We start from the raw sequence: 21,039 nt of genomic DNA, 5'->3' as shown, positions 1-21,039 counted from the left end.
GGTGGCTTAGTGGTTGAGCATCTGCCTTTGGCTCAGGTCATGATCCTGGGGTCCTGGGATCAAGTCTCACATCGGGCTCCCGTAGTGAGCCTGTTTCTCCCTCTGCCTATGACTCTGCCTCTCTCTGTGTCTCCCATGAATAAATAAATAAATAAATAAAATCTTAAACACACACACACAACCCCCCTCCCCCCCCCGGATTGTTTCATGTAAACCATCCCTGATGAACTCTGCCCTTTGTTGGACCCTGACTGATCAGGGTACACAATGTGTCAAAGTCAATCCCTTCCTAAAATTGAGCTCACTCCAGCTGATAGGATTAGCTCAAGGGACTTGTCTTGACTAAACTGTTGTGGGTTGGCTAATGCCTGTCACTGAACAAAACTTCATAACGGTATGAGGTTACATTACTCTCAGGCAACAAGTATTTACTGAGTGCCTACTGGGTCCATAACTGACAAGCATATTATCATGAGATGCTCCCATCCAGCCTTCTCCCCCCAGTGCCAAAGTGGGTCTTCTCAGAGCATTTTTACAGCTCCTTGGCTCTTCTGGGCAACCCTTGGCCCTTGTGCACCCCATCACAGTCCTTACTCACTGAGTTGTCAGTGTTCACTGGGATCTCTGCTTTCTTACTGAACAGTGAATTCACCCAAGGAAGGTCCTGATTCCCAGCCTCCCTGTTCTGCCACCTGCTTCTAGAACAGTCTGGACACAGAGTAGGGTGTCACCTCAGTAAATGTTGGCTCCCAACATTTTGTTAATTTAATCCTTTTTAAGGACTTTTTAATCCATCCGGTGAGCATTAACATAAAATTAACCAGTTAGAGAATGAGAACAAGAACAGCAATGACTAGAATGTATTCGTTGCTTCTTCTTTTTTTTTTTTTTTTTTCGTTGCTTCTTCTAAGCCAAGAGCTTTGTATGCATTATCCTCTATAACCTGCACAATAACCTATAGGTAAGGTCCTGTTATTATTTCCAATGTACAGGCTCAGCGAAGTTAAGGGACTTGCACCAGCTCAGGGCTCAGTGGCAGGGGTAGGATTTGAACCTAAGTCTTTATGCTTTGAAAGCACATGCTCTTCCCTCTTTTGCTTTCCTGCTTCCCACACACGAGTAATCACACTGTCAAGCCTCATCAATGTCACTTTGATCTACTAACGGGCCGTGAAGAGGGAAGTGCCATCTCTCTGTAAAATCAACAAGTCCTGGCATGAAGACAGAGGTGCTAATAGAGACACAAGTTCCCCGTTTGCCGAGGTCACTGACAGACTTGCACGGGGCTCAAATGGCATTCAGCCTCCTGGGAAAGGGAGGAGTTTGGGGGACCCCTGCCCACTGCCCAGGCCCTGGGTCCTAAGGGCTCCAGAGCCCCCCAGCAGGAGGCGGGCAGCAGGCATGCTCTGTGTTTTGACAGCCAGGGAGATAAACAGAGGTATCGGTTTCAGTTAAACATCCCTGGTGCTTAGACCTTCTCTCCAAACACAATGTCCTCACATTGCTTGGCTATCAGAGTCAAGAGTGACAGCTTCACAACTGATATGGACGGCCAGCTGCCTGCAAACTCTGGGCGAGCCGCAGAAACCTCTAAGGCCTCTGTACAATAGGCTTCAGGAAATGGGGACAAGTCATGCTGGGAGGAGGGGAGGTCTGTGGTCATCCAATGGGAAGGAGGCAGGTCAGGCCTGGGAAGAAGGGCAATGGAAGTTCCATCCCATATTCCCATCCCCACACCACCTCGTCTCATCCTCAGAGATCTAGACCTAGACCTGGGCTGTCTGGCATGCAACCCATCAGCCCCCTGGGGCTATTGAGCACTTGAAATATAGCCAGTCCAAGTTGAGGTGTGCTGCAAGTGTTTTAAAATCTGTGTGTAAAACACAGATTTCAAAAACTTTGTACAGAAGAAAGAATGTCAAATATCTCATTGAGTTTTCATATTGATTACATGGTGAGATGATAATATTTGGGGTATAGTAGGTTAAATAAAATATTTTATTGAAATTAATTTCACCTGTTTACTTTTACTCTCTAATGTGGCTACCAGAAAATTTTCAATTGTATACATGGCTTGCATTATATTTCTGTTGGACAGTGCTGCTCTGGAGGACCAAAAATGAAATGCAATCGAACTCAAAGCGAACAAATGTAAATATTTTTATCAAAATGCAAATTAAATGAAAACAATAGAAAAACAAAATTACTTCCATGTATATTTTCAAGATAGTTCTTTTTCTAAAACATCCAAAGTTGCTATTAAAAATAAAAGGATGAATACATAATTATTGAATCTCAAAGTTTTATTTTATTTTTTTAATTATTTTATTTTATTTTATTTTATTTATGATAGTCACAGAGAGAGAGAGAGAGAGAGAGGCAGAGACACAGGCAGAGGGAGAAGCAGGCTCCATGCACCGGGAGCCCGACATGGGATTCGATCCCGGGTCTCCAAGATCGCGCCCTGGGCCAAAGGCAGGCGCCAAACCGCTGCGCCACCCAGGGATCCCGAATCTCAAAAGTTTTAAATAAAAATTATCTAAATGTACCTGAAAGCCTTAGCTGATTTCTTCGAAAGTTCTCCTAAACTATTGTTATAAAAATAAAATTATTTAAAAAATAAAATAAAATCATTGAGAATTCTAGTAGCCAATGTAAAGAATCGACATTATGCTTCACACTTATTACATCTGGATGTACCTACCTATACCTAAAAGAATACTATGAATTGTTTAAGATACCAACATATTATTCAGTTATTGTGTAACAGTTGTGACTATCACACTGATTCTGGATCCCTTCAAAAACCCCGAAGCAGAGCATAGAGATAACATAGGCACTCACCACTACTAGATTTTTTTATTGGGTGGACGACTCGGTAAGCCAAATAAGCCATCTTTTCTCTCACCTAAGCACTTCCACAGCTCAGATCCTCCCCATACCCCAAGGTTAGCAGCAACACAATCCACTAACCTGCATGGAATTCAGACTCAGTTACCTTTTGTTTTGAGAACATAGAGCAAGAATGGTGTCAATCACAAAAGCGGCTAGAGCTTCATGTCATATACTTGACCAGTGCCAAAGCCAAGTGAAAGAGGTGCCCACATATCCTTTTTTTTTTTTTAAGATTTTATTTATTTATTTGAGAGAGAGAGAGCATACACAACTGGGGGTGGGGAGGGTCAGAGGGAGAGGGAGCAGACTCCCCACTGAGCAGGGAAACTGACACCGGGTTCCATCGCAGGACCTTGGGGTCGTGATCTGAGCCAAAGGCAGACACCCAACAGAGTCACCCAGGTGCCCCACCCATGTATCCTTTTTATTCCTAAAGTTACATATAACAGAACTCACTCCTCTTGGTTTTACAGACAAATGCATCTTACCAAAGTTTGGTATTGTTGGGCCTTTGTTTGTTCTTAGCCCTTCCAATAGGTATGTAGTAGTCTGTCAACAATTACACGCTTGTGATATGCAGGGACCTCTAAAAACCAAGCTCAGGGCAGGGCCTCCTGTTTTCAGGGTCAAATGGACACTATTATTTGGGGGAGTCAAAAAATTCCCCTTTTGATTGATGACGTATCCAGGAGAACGCCTTGCAGAGGTCCCAGGTTTAGCTTGGGAGGTTGAGACTGAGAGGGAGCACCTGCTCTGCGTAATCAGAAGGGAAGAGGAATCTGGAGCCCCTTGAAAGACTTAGCTCGAGAGAGGAAGGTGAGAGACCAGGGATGGAAAAGAAGGAAATCTGGGGTCACACCTACAGGGAGGAGCCTTGTGGACAGGGCAGGGACAGGGACAGAAGTCTGTGGAGGGAGAAATTCCCTGGGGAAGGGGTCCAGCCAACCACCTTCTAAGAGCAGAAGGCTGGATACTGAATTTGGAGCTGTCTCCTGCATTGTGCCACAGTCTCTTCTGCTGCACACAATGGCATTGGGTAGGTTATTTGCTTTGCTTTTTTTTTTTTTTTTAAGATTTTATTTTTATATTTATTGAGAGAGAGAGAAAGAGAGAGAGAGAGAGAATGAGCACAAGCAGGGGAAGCAGCAGAGCAGGGGCCCTGATGTAGGACTCGATCCCAGGACCCTGGGATCCCAGGACCCTGGGATCGTGATCTGAGCCAAAGGCAAAAGTTTAACCGACTAAGCCACCCAGGCGCCCTGTTTTGCTTTGTTTAACAGGAAAGAAGAGAGAGACTTCTGGGAGGGCACAGGACTTATTGCGGTTATCAGACTACACACATCTGTTACGAAGGTGCGCCCTCCACCTTCTCTGGGTGGGAGCCCTCTTCCCGGACCCTAGCTGGATTCAGTGTCCATGTAAACTCAGGTGTTCAAAGAGCACTAGGAGCCTCTGGATCTTCTGGACTCAGGAAAGTCATGTATGAAAAAAAAAAAAAAAAGGAAAGTCATGTATGAATCAAATCTCATGTACTGGTTTCCTGTTGCTGGTGTAACAAATTCCCTCAAACTCAGTGGCTTACAACATCACATTTATTATCTTACAGTCTGTAGGTCAGAAGGGCGACATGGGTCTCACGGGGCTAAAATCAAGGTGTTAGCAGAACAGCCTTCCTTCTGCAGGTTCTAGGGGAGAATCCAATTCCTTGCCTTTTCCAACTTGGCTGTGGCCCCTCCTTCCATCTTCAAAACCAGCAACCGGGATTTGAATTCTTCCCATACCGCATCACATGAGCCTCCCCTGCTGCCTCTCTCTTCCACTTTTAAGAACTTTGGGGATTACACTGGACCCACCTGAATGGTCCAGGGCACTCTCCCTATTTTAAAGTCAGGTGATTAGCAGCCTTGATTTCATCTGCAACTTTAATTCCCCTTTGCCTTGTAACAAGATACATTCACAGGTCCCAGGGATTCGGGCATGGACATCTTTGGCTGGGGATGGCATTGGGCCGACCACACCTTGCCGCTGGCCCTAAGCGGGATTCCGATCCAGAGGAGCTGGGACAAGAGCAGTGCCTACCTGCATCTGAAAGTGGAGAAAGTCTGGGAGATTCTGGGGAAAAGAAGTTTGCTAATGAAAGTAACACGGGTCAGAGAAGTGGTGGTGGTGGTGGTGGGAGGAAACCCATGTCAAAGGCTGACGTGGAAATTCCCAAGAAGCTACAAGGAATATGACAACTGTTTCTACAGATCGTACTTCACCTGCACAAGTGCGGCCTGCCATTGCACAGAGCCCTGACGGACTAGCCCCGGAGTCTGGAACAGGTGGAGACACCCCCAAGTCCAGCCGATGGTTCCTGGCCCAATCCCAATCCGGCGGAATGGATGTTTGTTGAGTCCACAGAAGACGACCTGGGGGAGAACCCATTGCCTGAGTTCTGCCCTTAGAGTTTTGCAGGAAGTGCTATTGTCGGGGCACCTGGGTGGCTCAGTCGGTTAAGCCTCTGACTCTTGATTTTGGCTCAGGTCGTAATCTCAGAGTTGTGATCTCAGGGTTGTGAGATCGAACCCTGAGTCGGGCTCCATGCTTCTCTTTCTGTCTCCTTCCTTCCCTTCTGCTCCTCCCCCTACTCCCACTCCCATTCCCTCATCTCTCTCTCTCTCAAATAAGATAAATAAGAAAATCTTAAAAAGGGGGGAAAACTGGGTGGCTCAGTCAATTAAACGACTCTTGATTTCAGCTCAGGTCATGATCTCAGTGTCCTGGGATCGAGCTCTGCATCAGGCTCCCCGTTCAGTGTGGAGTAGTCTTCGATTAACTACATGTGGGGTCTACCCTATGCAAGTGATACTCCAGCAACCCACCTAATTCTTTTTTTTTTTAATATTTTATTTATTTATTCATGAGAGACACAGAGAGAGAGAGAGAGAGAGAGAGAGAGAGAGAGAGAGGCAGAGACACAGGCAGAGGGAGAAGCAGGCTCCATGCAGGGAGCCCGATGTGGGACTCCATCCCGGGACTCTGGGATCATGCCCAGGGTCGAAGGCAGACGCTCAACCGCTGAACCACCCGGGCTGCCCCCACCTAATTCTTTTCTTGGCTTTATTTAGTTGAATATCCTTCCTAGACAGTGTGAAATATTACCTCCCATTCTTATCAATCATCTATCCCAGATGTCTTTAGATATTTGATTTTTGTCCCCTGGTGAACCTACATCTTCAGAGGCCCCTTTTGCTTCCTTAACCTTTGACTTGGCTGGGGTTCGGGTATGGGCTGGGAGCGGCCCTTCAAGGCTCCTCGCCAGACAGAAATCATCCTCCAACCTTTGTCGGTTTCAGCATCTCTGACTCCTTTAGTTCTTGGGGTAATTATAGAAGGGCCTTTGACTCTGCTACTCTGACTCCAGCACTTGACAGTGAGGACATCTGGACCCTGATGGACCCTTATTATACACTCAGGTCCTTAGTCTCTGCCTTGTGAATATTCTTTGCACCAAGAAATCAATAAAAGTTGAGTCTTTCAGCAGTTCCACAATGAAAAATTCTGGTAGAAACAATCACCCTTGATAAAACTGGCCATAGCTAAACACGCAAATGGGGAGGCGGATCTTTGGTTTGCTGAATACAAGGTTGCAGTAGACAGTGTGATGAGCCCAACACAAGAAGACTTTGTTAAGTGAAGCAGATGAGGAGACTGGTAACCCCTGTCCCTCCCCCTGATCCTTCACACATTAAAGTAGGCCCCCAAGAGAGTGATAAGGGTGGGGAAGGGTGGAAAAACACCTCACTCAATTATAAGGAACTGTGGGAAGCCCTGGAAAGATTTTAGTAGAATGTTAGAGGAGACTTGACAGGACTATGGCTCTCAGCACTAAAAAGAAGGATCATAGTAGGGGGCATGGTGGGGGCACTCCTGGAGCAAAGAAGCCTAGAGCTAAAGAGGCAGCAGGTTGAGAGAAGGCCCCACCAGGAAGAAAGACCTGGAAGTGACTGTTGAATTGGAAATATTTTGGGGCATCCTAGTATCATCTGGCATTTTTTAAATGTTTGCCAAGTGTTTTTCCACACTTCATCTCATTTAACTCTCATAATCACAAGAGGACAGCATTATGATTCTTTTCCCCACTGGACGCTTGCTGGAGGTCTCACGTGAGATGACACAACGCAAATGAACCCAAGCTTACAGAGTCTCTGTCGGCTGTGTTTCACGGATCGCCGCCCCCTTGCCGTGCTGCACCCCCATTCCACCCACGCCCTCAGGGGTGGCTGCCCAAACTCCTGGAAAAGACTGGAGTGGAGAGTCCTTCTGCAGTCTGGGTGCTCCCAGGCTTCACACAGGCTCTGCATCAGCTGGCAAACCTGCCCTGTTCCAGCTGTTCTGGAACAAAGCCCAGGGCAGGGCCCCACAGACACCTGGCCTTGTCAATCCCCAGAAAACAAAGCTGGCAAACCCCCCTGCCTGTCCCCGCCCTGGGCGGCCACGTGTCCTGCCTCCAACGCCGGGCCCCAGACGGGCGTGTGGGCTCCAGGTGCAGGGCTCCCAAAGTCAAGGCTTTCAGGTCACACTGGCACATCATTTTGCAAGCAGATGCCACGGGTCTCTTCCCAGACTGGGCAGCCCACAAGGTCAGCGTCAGCAGATCTGACCCTAAAAATAGGCTCTTGGATGCCAGTGGAGGTGGCCGGGTGTGCGGCTGCCACACGCCCCACAGACCAGCACCTCCTGCCCCGGCCAGGCCCCAGCGCACACAGGTAAGGCCCTTTGGTGGGGAGGCCGACGCCTCTTGGGTCCAGTCAAGTTCTTTGAGGGCCTGGGTGTGGGGGTGAGAAGGCTCCTTTCCACTCTGTTTCTAGCGTGGCAGAGAACAGCTGACATCCTCTTAGTATGACAGGCCTGCCCCATCTTTCTCGAGAGGCTCCACAGAGTTTTCTCAACTTCCCTCCCTCCAAATCTGAGCTTCCAGTTCAGTGACCATTTCTAAAGGATAATAGGGTGGGTCAAAGCCCATCAGGCCCTCCTGAGGCATTGGATGCACCGTATTACATATCATTTTCCAGCTAGGTTCTTCATTGGTCCATTTAGCCAGCAGAGGGGAAAAATCTCTCAGCAGGAGGGGAGAGAGAAACACCGTAGTGATTCCCATCATGTGTAGGGCAGCACAAATGACAAGTGTAGCGCTCAAAAGCCCAGGAAGGAGAACTCTTTCGGTGTCCTGGATAATGCGAAGCATCATTTGGAAAGAGCAATCATTTTTAAAGCTTTTCCCAGGCCTGGTGGGAGGATAAGGGTGGGGATGACTGCCCTGGTAGAGATGGGCAGACTGGGTCACCAAGGGACAGGGCCACTTGGCCAAGACAGCAGCGTGTGTAGATAAGAAGGTGGGAAGCCATCCTGCGTCTCAGCCCGGGGCTCTCCTGGTGCTCTTGTCCTGTGGCCCAGTCGCTCCTCATGAGCCTGGAACCTGAGAGCGATGGGGACTGGGAACTCTGACTGTTCAGGAAAGTTGAAAACATTCTAAAGGGAAAGGCTCCCAAGTGAGAAGGGAGGGGACGTGAGGTGCGTGTGCGGAGAGGCCTCCTCACTTAAGCCCCAGCCCCCGATGTCCTTGGTGTTTGTCCAGTTGCCTGCCCTTTCATGTGTGGCCCCTGCTTGTTCTATTCACGAGAAAATTTCTTTGGTTCCACCAAATAGCATTTGTAAACGACACTTGCAGGGCCTCTGAGCTGAGACCTGTACCAGGAAAGAATCTTGGGCCTGGGTTTAGGGGGTCAGATGTGGGAAAGAGTCTGAGGAGTTAGGGGCTCTTCGGGGGCAAAAGCACATCTGTGCTAAGGATGACAAGGGAGGCCGTGGTTCTCCACCATCTGATTAGCTGGAAGCCCTCACTGGGAACGTTTCGGTCCCGGGGTGGCACTGGGTTGGAGGGGACGCTGAGTCCTGTCTCAGGGTGGGGTCCCTGTGGCTATTGTCTGCCCCACAAGCAATGAGGAGCAGAGCAGGAGCAGTGAGGCTGGAGGCTTGGCCGTTAGCATGTCCTGGAATGAGGCCCAACGAGGTTGGGCTTTGCACAACCCTTGTGACTCTGTATGTTTCCTGGTGCTGACGATGTGTCAGGTGTGGTTCCAAAAGCTTTTCTTGTAAGTATGAACTCATTTACTCCTCAGCACTGCAACAGCCCTATGAAGGAGGTACCTCATCACCTTCATTTTCAGATGAGGAAGCTGAGACACAGAGTAGTGGAGTGGTTTGTCCATGTCACAAAGCCCAGACAGTAGGAAGGTATACCTTAGAGTCTGATGGCATGTGCCCTGGTGCCCCTCCGTGGGGGTGGGGGCAGGGGCAGGGCTGACATCTCACTCCTCTGCTTCTCTTGATGCCTGGACTTCAACCTGGACCAGACCCCAGGAACAGCCACTCCAGGTACTGGTGCCAGGGGTCACAGCTCCGTTTTGTCCTCTGCAGCCTGACTCCAGAGCAGATAGTGTGTGAATTTTGGCCTCCAGGGACTCTTGATGGTCTGGGCCTACCCAGCCTGGCATGGGCACCAGATGTCAAACAAGCTGGAGAGAGTCCTTTCTCCTCCTCCCCAAAGCCTCGCAGATACTTTGCACATGAGCAAATGAGCCCTAACACCCATAGGAGAATGCTCAGGCTTACTCACGCCCCATCCCATCTGCCACAATTACTCTACAGAGACCCTCGGCCCCGCGCTCAGAATTTAGCTCCCAACACAACTGGGAGCTCTCCATCCAGCCTCCTCACTGCTTCCTTGCTTGTCCTCTTTCATAAAACATTTTCTGAGCCCCTGTCGATGTGCCGAGGACTTGTATCCTCTCATTTGATCCTACAACCCATGAGGTGGATATGATCCCTATTCTACAGATGAGGAAGCCGAAGCCCAGGTAGGTTTGTTAGACTCCAAGGCCAGTGAGAGCTCTTTCCCCAACTGCACACCGCGCTGGGATGCACATTAGGAATGAGACACAAAAACGAAGGGCCCACACCTGCCCTCGGGAGCGTAAACCTTGTGACCAAGAATACAGTGACCCTCTCATGACTTGGGTGGCATGCCTGGCTGCCTGGGTGACGCCCAGTCACATCACCTGGTGTTGTGTTACTAACCCCTGACTCTCATTTTGCTCATCTGTGAAGCAGGGGCAGCTCTTTCGTGTCTTGGAGGCTTGAGTAGATGGTCACTGGGCGCACAGCAGAGGTAGCGACTGTATGACCGTTGCCCTGGGTCCTGCCCGGCCTTGGCCACTCAAGTGAGCTTTCATGGCAGCTTAAGAAGCGAGTGTTTGGCTCAACGCCTTCCCAAGGCCCAGAGCTACCCCTGCACAGTCCCGAGACAGGAGGCCGGGTGGGGAAGGGGAGGTGGCAGGCCCACCGTGAGGGCTGCGCCCCTCAGTCTACCCCACCTCCCGTTTGCCCCACGCACCGAGGCCTCGTGTTCTGAGGTGACGCACAGTGGGAAGCAGCTCCTGAAAGTTGTGGGCCCGAGGCCCTCTATTCCTGAATTCATGAGCTGTAAAATTGCCTGTAGTATTTCCACACATCTTCGGAGGAGGCCAAAGCCCGGCTGCTCAGGAGTCAGGAGCCACAGCTGGCCTGGTCACACGTCATGGTCCCCGGTGCCCTGCGCCAGAGCCTCTCCTTCCCCACGGGGCCCAGGCGCGGAGGCAAAGTCCATCCCAGCCCGCTCCCCTGTCTGAGAGGGAAGCCGGGTTCGGGCCTCCAGCCTCCTCACGGTTTCCGGGAGGCCCCACTCTGCCAAACCAAGATGGGGGGAGACCAATTAGGAGTTCATAAATTACCACCCTGAAGCGCTTTGAAACCATTTGAAGAGTTAATCAAACAAGTTATGACATCAACACCATCACAGAAGGAATATTAAATTACCCCTTGAAATGAAGGCTTTTCTGTTTTTTTTTAATAAAAGGATTTTATATTAATTCGCATAATTGCCTCCTGTTAACATGCTTGCCAGAATCGAAAAGGGGAAAAAAAAAATCTGTGAAACTTGGATTGTGTCAGATACGTTAGGAATTAAATTATAGGGCAACAACAAAAATTCCCGGGTTTTCACATCCAGGTTTTAATTTTTTTTTTTAATCCACAACTTTTATTTCCTAGTTGGGATCATTTTTATAGGCTTAAGATGCGTAAAGACAAGCACTGACTTGCAGTAAATTAAAAATATGTTTATTTATATATGTACACTGCTGCCAAATTCCACCCCTTTGCATACCCGAGCAGAAGGTATTACTCTCCTAATAGAGTAATTTATCCAACCACAGTAACATTTTTACCTTCCCTCTTCTTTCAAGGCGCATTCCAAGCCCGACTTGGGTGGTGTCATGGAAGAAATGTGGTGTGCATGCATTTCAACACAGACTAACTTCCCCCCAAGATCCTGATGCAGTAGGAAGGTAAATACGCAACGTATACATACGCCCAGATACAGAAGGACTTCAGAAGGGAGAGGGGACTGTTTTAAGACTACTGTAGAAACTGCTCTACTAGACCAAAAACTTCCAGAAGGCAGAGACTTCTCTGGCCCAGCCCATATCTGGTACTTAATAGAGGAATGGGTGAGGAAAGCCTGGGTGAGGAAAGCCTGGGTGTAGAGGGCTGGGCCAGGCCTGACTTAGAAGGTAAAATGGGTCACACTCATTCGTAACCTCCTGGAGCACCTCTGATGTTGGCTGATTGAGACTAAACCGAGACCGGGGAAGGGGAATCAAGGATGCTGGCTCTGGCACCATGGGGCAGGGGAACGATGCTGCCCTCTTCACCCAAGGTCTGTCTCCAGTCAGAGGGGAAGGAGGCTTCCCTCAGAGGTAGATTTGCCCCCAAAGCTTCAAGACCCGCACACTTACATGGGCCTCTTCCAAGGCCCTGTACCTGTTTGGTTTTCCTTTCCTTAAAGAAATTGTATAAGCTTCAGGACACACAAAACTTGATTCTCCTCTGGTTTCTCGAAGCACTGAGGGATTAGAGTGACCTTCTAACATGACCTAAGCCTGACTCTGCTCCCAGAGGCCTCAAGGAGGGCATGGCTCCCTTCGGGGAACTCACACTTATGGGGAGGGCATGCGGTGCCTCGTGAGATGTAAGGAACACCTAGCCAGGCCTGGTCCTGACGGTCACCCCCCTGTGCCTTAGCCCAAAGGTTTAGGGTGGGCATCTACTTTGTCCAGAACAATTCTTTTTTTTTTTCTTTTCAAGATTTTATCATTTGAGAGAGAGAGTGAGAGAGAGAGATAGAGAGAAAACATGGGTGGGCAGAGGGAGAGGGAGAAGCGGGCTCCCCGCTGAGCAGGGTGCCCGACACTGGGCTGGATCTCAGGACCCTGGGAGTGACCTGACCTGAAGGCAGACGCTTAACTGACTGAGCCACCCAGGCGCCCCTGTCCAGAACAATTCTAAAATAGAACTTTCACAGGCTTCCCCCACCCTATTCATATACTTCATATACATGTTCAAAACGGAAAGTTCAGAATAGATTGTTCCTCAAAAAAAAGAATCGCAAATAATTCCACCATCCTAAAATACGCAGATAGCCAGCGTTGATTAGGTCAGTGGATACTGTACGTTCTGCTTCACAAACCTGTGGTCTCTTCTCTCCACCTGCTCAAGCCTCTTTCACTTTGATTTCTCAAAACCACCGCCGATGTGGCTGCCTGTTGCATCTAATGGTTTCAAGGCTGAGAAGAGAGGGCTGCCCTCGCTGGTGGGCACTGGGAATCCTGTTCTCCACAGAATGCTGTGCCCTGGACATTCCACACCTGACTATCTGCGGCCCACGTCCCCCCTCCCTCTCTATCCCCCCTTCGGGGGATGTTCGAAGAGCCTCAGAACTCCCCTTGCTTCCTCGTACAGAATAATTTAGCTCTTGTTGCCTTGCACCACCACCTTCTCACTCATACTTCAGGACTTAGTTTCTTCTCATCCAAGGGGTCCTCAAATGGTATCTTTTGTAGGCCTGTTCTGTGGCTCTCAGTCCACGGTTACCTGGCCAGTCTTTGCAGACTCAATGGCCTACTTAGCAATTTAATGTTCCCAGTGAAATAAATAATGTATCTCGCTACCTGGCTTCTCCCATCGGCCACTTTAGAAAGAGCTCAGGTGAGGTTTTTGGTTTATTTTCAAAACCATCTTTACCCTTCTTGTTATAGCTCCATTTTATCAAGAAGAAAGTGACACCCAGGGAGGATGCGATGTATCCAAGAGTCTTCAGTGATTGTTGGGGCTGTGAGAGCAGATCAGGGCAGGGCCTGGAGCCAGCGAATGCAGGGAGAGAGGGACAGGGTGGCAGAGGGGCCCCCAGGAAAGTGCCAGGTCCAGGAGCAAGGAAGATAGAATAGGAATCACGAATTACAAGTCACAGGCAGCTTCCTGCCCAGCTGTTCTGCTTGGTCAGCACAGTTTAAAAATATAGACATGGTGATTTACTATAAAATATGATTATTTATTCAAAGAATCCCAAAATAGAAAACAGAAAAAAAAAAAAATCTCCTGGAGTCCTGCCACTTGCTCACAGCATTGACATTTTGATATTTTTCTTCTAGTTAAAAACTAACAAACAAAACAAAACTGTGTAAGGTGTTTTGTTTTGTTTTTACATGAAGTCAAACTATGGTGCCGAAATTACAGTTTTGAATTCATCCAAAGCCTTCCCTCATTGGGAAGGGGAAACCTTTGACCAAACGTGAGCTGTACCATGGAAAATTCTGAAATGGAGTCAGAATTAACAACGGGCCCCTGTGTTCATTCCGCCTGGAAAGAGCATCTCGAAGTCAAGGCCACTGTTTCACAGAGGGAAAGGCTGCTCTAGGCTTTAGCCGTCAAGTAGCACTTGGCCTCTGCACGTTCTGTTACCACAGTGTCTTTAAATGTCTTAAAATTAGCAGTATTAGGTTCCCTCCAGAGCTCACCCTGAGACCAGGGTGCAGGGAGGGGGGTCTGGGAGGGAAGAGAGCCCCCACAGGACACGTCAGGTTACCCCGCGTAGAACAGACTCCCCACGGAGGTCCCACAGAGGGCGGAGGGAGCCAGGGTACCTCTCCAACGGCCCCCTTCATTAGCAACGACGTTCGAGGGGAACTCCTCATACTGTAGGCCTGACCAGCCCAGAGACCAGAAAATATCCCGAGGGGAGAACCAGGGGCTTAGGGAGGAGGCCTTCTGTGGGTAAGGGGAGCCCGCTTACATGGCAGCCATCTGAGCTGAGGAACGGAACAAGGTATGGCTAGCATCTCCTTCGGCGGCCTACATGTAAACAGCAGCAGATTTCTCACAAAACCCTGGCTTTCTGGCCTCTCATAAAAATATCAGAGAATCTGGGCTCGAGTTCCCACAGGGAAGGGCAAGCTGCTGTGGTCTTCCAGGGAGCATCGGCTCTCTTCCCTGCCACAGTCCCCACCACTCCCTGTTGTCTCCTGCCGGAGGCCAACAGTGAGGGTTGGTTGGTTGGTTGGTTTTATTCTCTAACACCCAACCCACTTCCCTCCTCTATCTTACCTGCCTGGCTCCTCCAGGAAGGAGCCTGCTCTCCTTTGGGGCAGAGACAGGCCAAGTAGCCTTCAGGATGGCATTTAGTTTCCTGGGACCAAACCTTTAAATATGAAGCTGTAACAGAAACCTGGAGGCCTCTCTTGACAACCTGCCCAGCTCTCATTATGACATTTAGCCCGTGATTGATATTGTGTGTGTCATCAAGACCTTGGCAGTTAATCTCTGGGTCGGATCTATGGAAACCAAACAGAACAGATTTGTCTTCCCCTTCCATTTTGGCTGTGGTCTGGGAAGCAGACGCTCTCAGCCTCTCTGAGATTCAGAAATTTGGGAGCCGTGCAGAGAGGGATGCACACAAGCCGCCTTCAGGATTTGGAAAGATTACAGGTCTGTGGTTTCTGGACTGTTCTGTGCTTTGTTCTCCCCCCCCCCCCCCCATCAAATCTGCACACTGGAGGATAATAGATCCCAGAGCTCCCTCTGCGTGCCAAGCCGCTCTGGGTAGACCGCACCACTTCCTCTTCTGTCTGGAAATCCAGCCGAGGCTTTCAGCACGGAGATGGGGCTGGGGGGGGGGGGGGGCTCCTTCCCCACTATAATGAAGGAGGAACAGCCCCGCAAGGGTGAGGTCAGCTTCAGTGATCAAAGGAGGCCGGCAGGGGGTTCAGGATGCAGTTTACTCCAGGCCTCGCTAAAATCACCTCTTCCGAAGCCTCCTTTGGTGGCAGACAGTGTTGTTTGGGCTGGTTCCCACAGTGGAAGTTTCTGCCCATCCCTGGCCATCCTCTTCCCGCTTGTGACTGGAAACACCAGCAGGCAGGAGCCACAGCAGGCTTCAGGCCTGGGCAGCCACGGGAGACCCTGCCTCCTGCCTTGGGACTCACCTCCTCCCCTCCTCCAGGAGCCAAAGGGGAGTCCTGCCTCATCAGCTCTGGCTGAGGCCCCAGCACAGGTCTTCTTCACCGCCCACTTCAGCCATTCACCCCCTGACCCCCGCATTCACTACATGACAGCCACTGGGGCTCGAGAATTAAACACCAGGGAGCCATTGTCACAGTCCCCGGCGAAGGTTGTCCAGCTCTTGTCTACCACCAGGCCTGCACCTTATTCTGAGCTAGAGATATGGCCTCTACTTCAAAGAGAAGAGAAGGAAGTATGCTGAAGGCCTTCCACCCTTTTCTATCCTTGACTCACTAGCTCCTTGACTCTTAGCCACACTCTTGGGCTGTCATTATCATCAACCTTCAGTGAGCACCAGAGGCACGTGGGAGCTTGTTAAAGTACAGACTCCTAGGCCCACAGCCCCAGTCCGGATGTAACTCGGGAATCTGTATGTCTTGCAACAGCCAGATGATTCAGAGAGAAGTAGTCCAGATCCAAAGACAATTAAAAAAAAAAAAAGGGGTTGTCTCCATTGCCACCACCCTTAACTCACCTTAACTGCAGGGGGAAAGTCATAAATTCTGGCTTCCCATGATCCCCCAAAACCCAGCTGGGCTCCATCCCAGGACCCGAGGATCATGACCTGGGCTGAAAGCAGATGCTTAAACGACTGAGCCACTCTGCCGCCCCTCTTCTTAACATTTTTAAATGAAAAATATCAAAGATATGCAAAGAGAAACAATAACTATCTTGCAATCATCATCCAACCCCAACCACCAACAAACATGGCCAATCCTACCCCTTACATACCTCCACCTCCACTCCCCATCCCATACATCAAATATTGTCACATTTTTTTTCCAAGTATATTATGTTTGAAGCAAATCCCAGGGATTATATCATTTCATCTGTGAATATTTTGATATGTATTTCTAAAAGGTAAGGACCTAGGCTAGAATTTAGCTGTCCTTGGAATCTCCTGCAAATTGGTTGTTAGATCTAGACTCTGAGGACTCTCTTAAGACTCAGGTTTTCCTCTGGCAAGACTCTCACGGCGATGGTGAATTCTCCCCACAGAAGGCCCATAAGGTCTGATCCTCTCTTCTTCTGTTGCGAACAGTCAGAGGGGAATGCCTATATCCATTAGTCCATCAAGTATCACAAAATGATGCTTTCTTCCCTCTTTATTACCCGGAATATTTCTCTAAAAGAGCAAATTCCCTCATCTACCCAGTAGTACAGTTTGTATCAGAGAGGAACCATAAATGCTACATTCTTTCCCTTTACTTATCTATTTTCAAAATAATGAGCAGGTCCCCTACATCTTCCAACCATGAGTAATTGTTTTAAGCATCATTACGATTTAAATGTTTGATGTGTTTCAATCCACTGCAGTTATTTTTACTATTCATGTTCAACTTGTCCCCTTTTGACAAGTGGAAGCCTCTCTGAGTTGTGTTCTAAGTCCTTTGACATGATCCCAGTGGTCTTTGAAGCTAGCAAACTTTTTTTTTTTTTTTTTAAGAGAAAGAGAGCATGAGAGTGGGGGCAGAGAGAGAGGAAAGGGGGAGAGTCCCAAGCAGACTATTGCACTAAATGTGGAGCCCAACCCAGGGCCTGATCATACAACCCTGAGATCTCTGACCTGAGCAGAAACCAAGAGTTGAAGGCTTAACCGACTGAACCACCCAGGCACCTCATGCTAGCAAACATTTTTTTAATATTCTTCAAATTCCTGGCCTGTCCCCATCACACTGCACTCTGTCCCCACCTCCCAGCAGCTATTTCTTTCTCAGAAGACTAAGACCATGTGTTACAGACATCTTCAATTTACAATTCTCCTTGTCTGTAAAATAGAGATAATAATAATAATAATAATAATAATAATAATAATAATAATAATGCCTACCTCATAGGGTTAAGAAGATTAAATGAGTTAATAATTGTCAAGCACTTGCAACAGTGCCTAGCACAAAGTGCCAGATAAGTATTCGTTAAATAAAGACCACTCCCTCCTCATCACTTACCTCCATGTTTCTCAGTCTCTTCTTCCCCTCAGGCTGCCTGAGTGTAGACGCCCCAGTCACTCAGCTGGGGGAACAAACACTGCTCAATTCCACAGCAAATTCCTTTCCTTGGGGACAATGGAAACTCTTCTCCCGCATTCCATTTGCAGAGCCTGACAAGCTCTCCAAATATGCATTTCAATCTGCAAACACAGCTTTCCAGCTTAGAACATCTCTTCTGACCCCTGGTACGTTAGCACAACTGCCACCCCCCTAGCGTGCGGCCAACATTGCCTTCAACTGTTCTAACATGTTGAGGAACCCTCAGGGAGCCAAGCCTCCTTCCACCCCAGGGTTCTTGAAGCTCCCAGAATATGCATGGCTGCTCCGATCAAACAGGCTCTGGATTTACAGGTGTGTCCTTCCACAGCTCCCTGCAGGTGTGGAGTATCACAGGCCTCGAATGGCAGGAACCAATGGCCAGAGCCAGCAGATTCCAATCAGAAAAAGGAAAAACTAGGCACCAAAGGAGGGGTAAAAGCTAAAAGGAAGGAGGCAAAGGCCTGGCAGCCAACAGAGATTTTTGAGGCTTGAAGCCTGTTGTAGGTCTGCTGCAAACCCTCCTTGACCCAAGTCAAAGGGCTGCCAGCCCTCTTGCCCCAAAGGAGACTGGAATGTTGGTGAAGGTTGTTTAACTGCCATGATGGCCCTTCTTGGTTACCTCTGTGGCCCAGGAAGAGGAAAGGGGAGCACAGAAGGCAGGAGAAATGCCTGCAGAATCTTAAGATCAGCTTATTCCCATTTCTTTTTGTAAAGACCATTCCCTACCTCTGTCCTGTACTAACCCAAATCCTGACCCTCTCTCATGACCAATTGCAGAAAGGAAAGAAAACCCCTCGGCTCCAAAATGACATCCAGAGAACCGAAGACAAGCCTCCCAAATGCCTACCCACCTGCCAAGAGGCTGTTGCCAAGGGGGGAGGAGGAGGTAGAAGCAGATGACTACTGTACCCCCGGAGCCTTCGAGCTGGAGCGTCTCTTCTGGAAGGGCAGTCCTCAGTATACCCACGTCAATGAGGTGTGGCCCCAGCTCTACATCGGTGATGAGTAAGTGTCCAGGCCAAGCCCCACCTCTGGCCTCACCCGGAGGAAGGCAGCAGCCCTCACACCCTCCACCCTCTCCTAGCCATGAGTCGTTGCTTTTTAGGTTAGCTATATTGTGAGAACTCAGGGCTGGGTTTATCTTCATATTACAGAAGACCCAGAGATGGGGCTAATGCAACATTAAGGGTCTATTTCTCTTCCATATAAAAGAATTCCAGAGGAAGGTAAGCTGGGGCTGGCATGGCAACTTCAGGGTCATCAGGGTCTCAGGCTCCTGTGCTCCTGCCCCACCATCCTGAGAGTGTGGCTTCCTTCCTGGAAGTTGTGGCCTGGTCCAAGAGTGCTGATGGGGCTCCAACTACCATCTATGGCATCCAGGCCAGAGAAACATAAAGAAAGAGCAAAAGGGCATCTTTCCAGAGGGCCTCACTGCAAAGGAAGCTGGGAAACAGAGCCTTTTAGTTTAGCTGGGTATAATACCAGCAAGAACAAAGTCAGTTCTCAAGATTAGTGGCACAGGAAGCATGGTAGGCCCAGCAAAGTTGAGGTCATTTTCCCCTCCTCTAGATTTTTAGAGCTACCACTTCTCACTCCTTAAACAACTGGGAAACATCTGTAAATAATATTGAAAATAATAATGCCTATCATTATTGAATACTGTGTTCCAGGCACCATGCTAAGTGTCTTGCTCGAATTATCTCATTTTATTTTCACCATAGCCCTGGGAAAGAGGGCATCTAATTACTCCCACAAGGCCCAGGGCAGTTAAGCAACTGGCCCAAGGTCCACAGTGTGGTAGGTGGCAGAGAGCTGGGATTCAAACGCAGTTCTGTCTAACCCAGAAGCTTTCACCTTAACCAGCACTCCTACTCCTCCTTCCATTCCCCAGGATTCCGACTCAGGTTCCATCTCTCCCTGGAGCTGATGGTGGTGCAGGACCCCTGCATGTGTAACATTAATAAACATTTTGCTGCTTAAAACCTAGAGATAGGGCAGCCTGGGTGGCTCAGCGCTTTAGCGCTGCCTTCAGCCCAGGGCGTGATCCTGGAGACCCGGGATCGAGTCCCATGTCGGGCTCCCTGCATGGAGCCTGCTTCTCCCTCTGCCTGTGTCTCTGCCTCTCTCTCTCTCCTGTGTTTCTCATGAATAAATAAATAGAATCTTAAAAAAAAAACTTTAAGAAACCTAGAGATAACTGTCTAGTCATGGGAAATCCAAGGACAGCATCTCTTGTCCTTTTGTTTTTTTCCTTAATACTTTTAAATTGAAAATTACATGCCCTTATATACTAAAGTAAACTAAAGAGAGAGTTGTAAAAGCAAACTGCATAATCTCCCTCAGTCCTCTCTTAATTCTGTCACCGAATAGCCAGTATTATGCTCACTTGCATACTTGCATTACTTGTATGTTATTGCAAATGTAGCATATCCACACATATAAAAGGTTTTCATTTCTTTTAAACAATTTTAGGGGGGAGAAGAAATCATATTATTCTATACTTTTACTATTCCGCAGTAGTGCCGTCCTGCAATTTATCCAATCATTTCCCAGTGTGAACACTAGGAGGACCTCAGTGAGGGGTATCTGGGACTCTCTGTACTGTTTTCTTTTTTAAAAATAAAAGCTTTATTGAGCTATAGCTCACATTCCATAAAATTCACCTTTCTAAAGTGCACAATTCAGTGGCCATCTTACATTTACAAAGTTGTGCAACCAGCGCCCCAGCGCCACTCATTTGAAAGGATTTATATCACCTCAAAAGGAAACCACCTCAAAATTCTCCAGTCCTCATCTTTGTATCCATGCAACCACCCATCTGCTTTCTGTTTATATAGATTTACTTATTCTGGGCATTTCATATAAATGGAATCATAATATATGATTTTTGTGTCTGGCTTCTTTCACTTATCCTAATGTTTTCAAGGTTCATCCAAGTTGTACCATGTACTAGTATTTTATTCTTTTTTATTGCCAAATAATCTCTATGTTATTTTTGTGACTTTTCTGTAATTCTAAAATGAGTTCAAAATTTAAAAAAGGTACACATATACTTTGACCCTACTATCATTTTAAGAAATGTAATTTATTAAAATATCAGTACATAAAGAGGTACATAAAGAAATACACAGAACAATGTGTATTTTATCCCTGAAGTAGCAAAAAAAAAAAAAAAAAAGGAAGGGGGGAATCTGAATCTCTTATAATTATAAAATATTACATAAATACAGTAAATATATGATTTTCCTATTATACAAGTAATACATGCTTATTGTATAAATATAGAAGTCTTAGGTTCTCTACAAGTAGAGAATTTTAACTCATTGGGTTATATGGATTAAGTGAGATACTGTATGTAATATATTAGTGCAGTGCCTAGTATATGGTGAGTGCTCAATAAAGGTTAGCTCTAGTAATAAGATCAATAAAAGGAAGAAAAGTTAAATCTCTGAGAGCAATCACCAAACCCCATTACTCTGAAGCCACTTCTACTAATATTTCCTCCTAGACTTTCTGCGGTATTTATTTATTTATAATATTTTGGTTTATGATTTGCTTTTATATAGTTGTAACCACATTGATTATTCATTTTATCATTTCCCACATAGCATCGTTCATAAACTTTTCCCTTATTACT

General features: G+C 47.8%; 1 protein-coding gene and 1 long non-coding RNA gene across 4 annotated transcripts in view; one reads left to right on the top strand and one right to left on the bottom strand.

The window, feature by feature from the left end:
* LOC144312394 (uncharacterized) overlaps positions 1 to 20,389 on the bottom strand; it is a 36,015-nt gene extending 15,626 nt beyond the window's left edge. The window contains exon 1 of the long non-coding RNA XR_013377851.1: positions 14,419 to 20,389. This is a non-coding gene — a long non-coding RNA (uncharacterized LOC144312394). The remainder of the gene's footprint in view (positions 1 to 14,418) is intronic.
* The window catches only part of DUSP29 (dual specificity phosphatase 29), a 32,953-nt gene continuing 19,311 nt past the window's right edge, over positions 7,398 to 21,039 (top strand). The window contains exons 1-2 of one of the 3 annotated variants that reach the window (XM_077895106.1): positions 7,398 to 7,646; positions 18,180 to 18,407. In XM_077895106.1, the coding sequence (XP_077751232.1) occupies positions 7,483 to 7,646; positions 18,180 to 18,407 (392 nt within the window). In that variant the 5' untranslated portion in view covers positions 7,398 to 7,482. Of the gene's footprint in view, positions 7,647 to 11,223; positions 11,325 to 14,621; positions 14,800 to 18,179; positions 18,408 to 21,039 lie in introns of those variants that run through there. The other 2 variants (XM_077895108.1, XM_077895107.1) reach the window with 2 other exon arrangements.

Source organism: Canis aureus, chromosome 4 (genome assembly GCF_053574225.1).
Source record: "Canis aureus isolate CA01 chromosome 4, VMU_Caureus_v.1.0, whole genome shotgun sequence".
In the NCBI taxonomy this organism is placed as follows: domain Eukaryota; kingdom Metazoa; phylum Chordata; class Mammalia; order Carnivora; family Canidae; genus Canis; species Canis aureus.
This window is presented reverse-complemented; position numbering and strand designations above follow the sequence as displayed.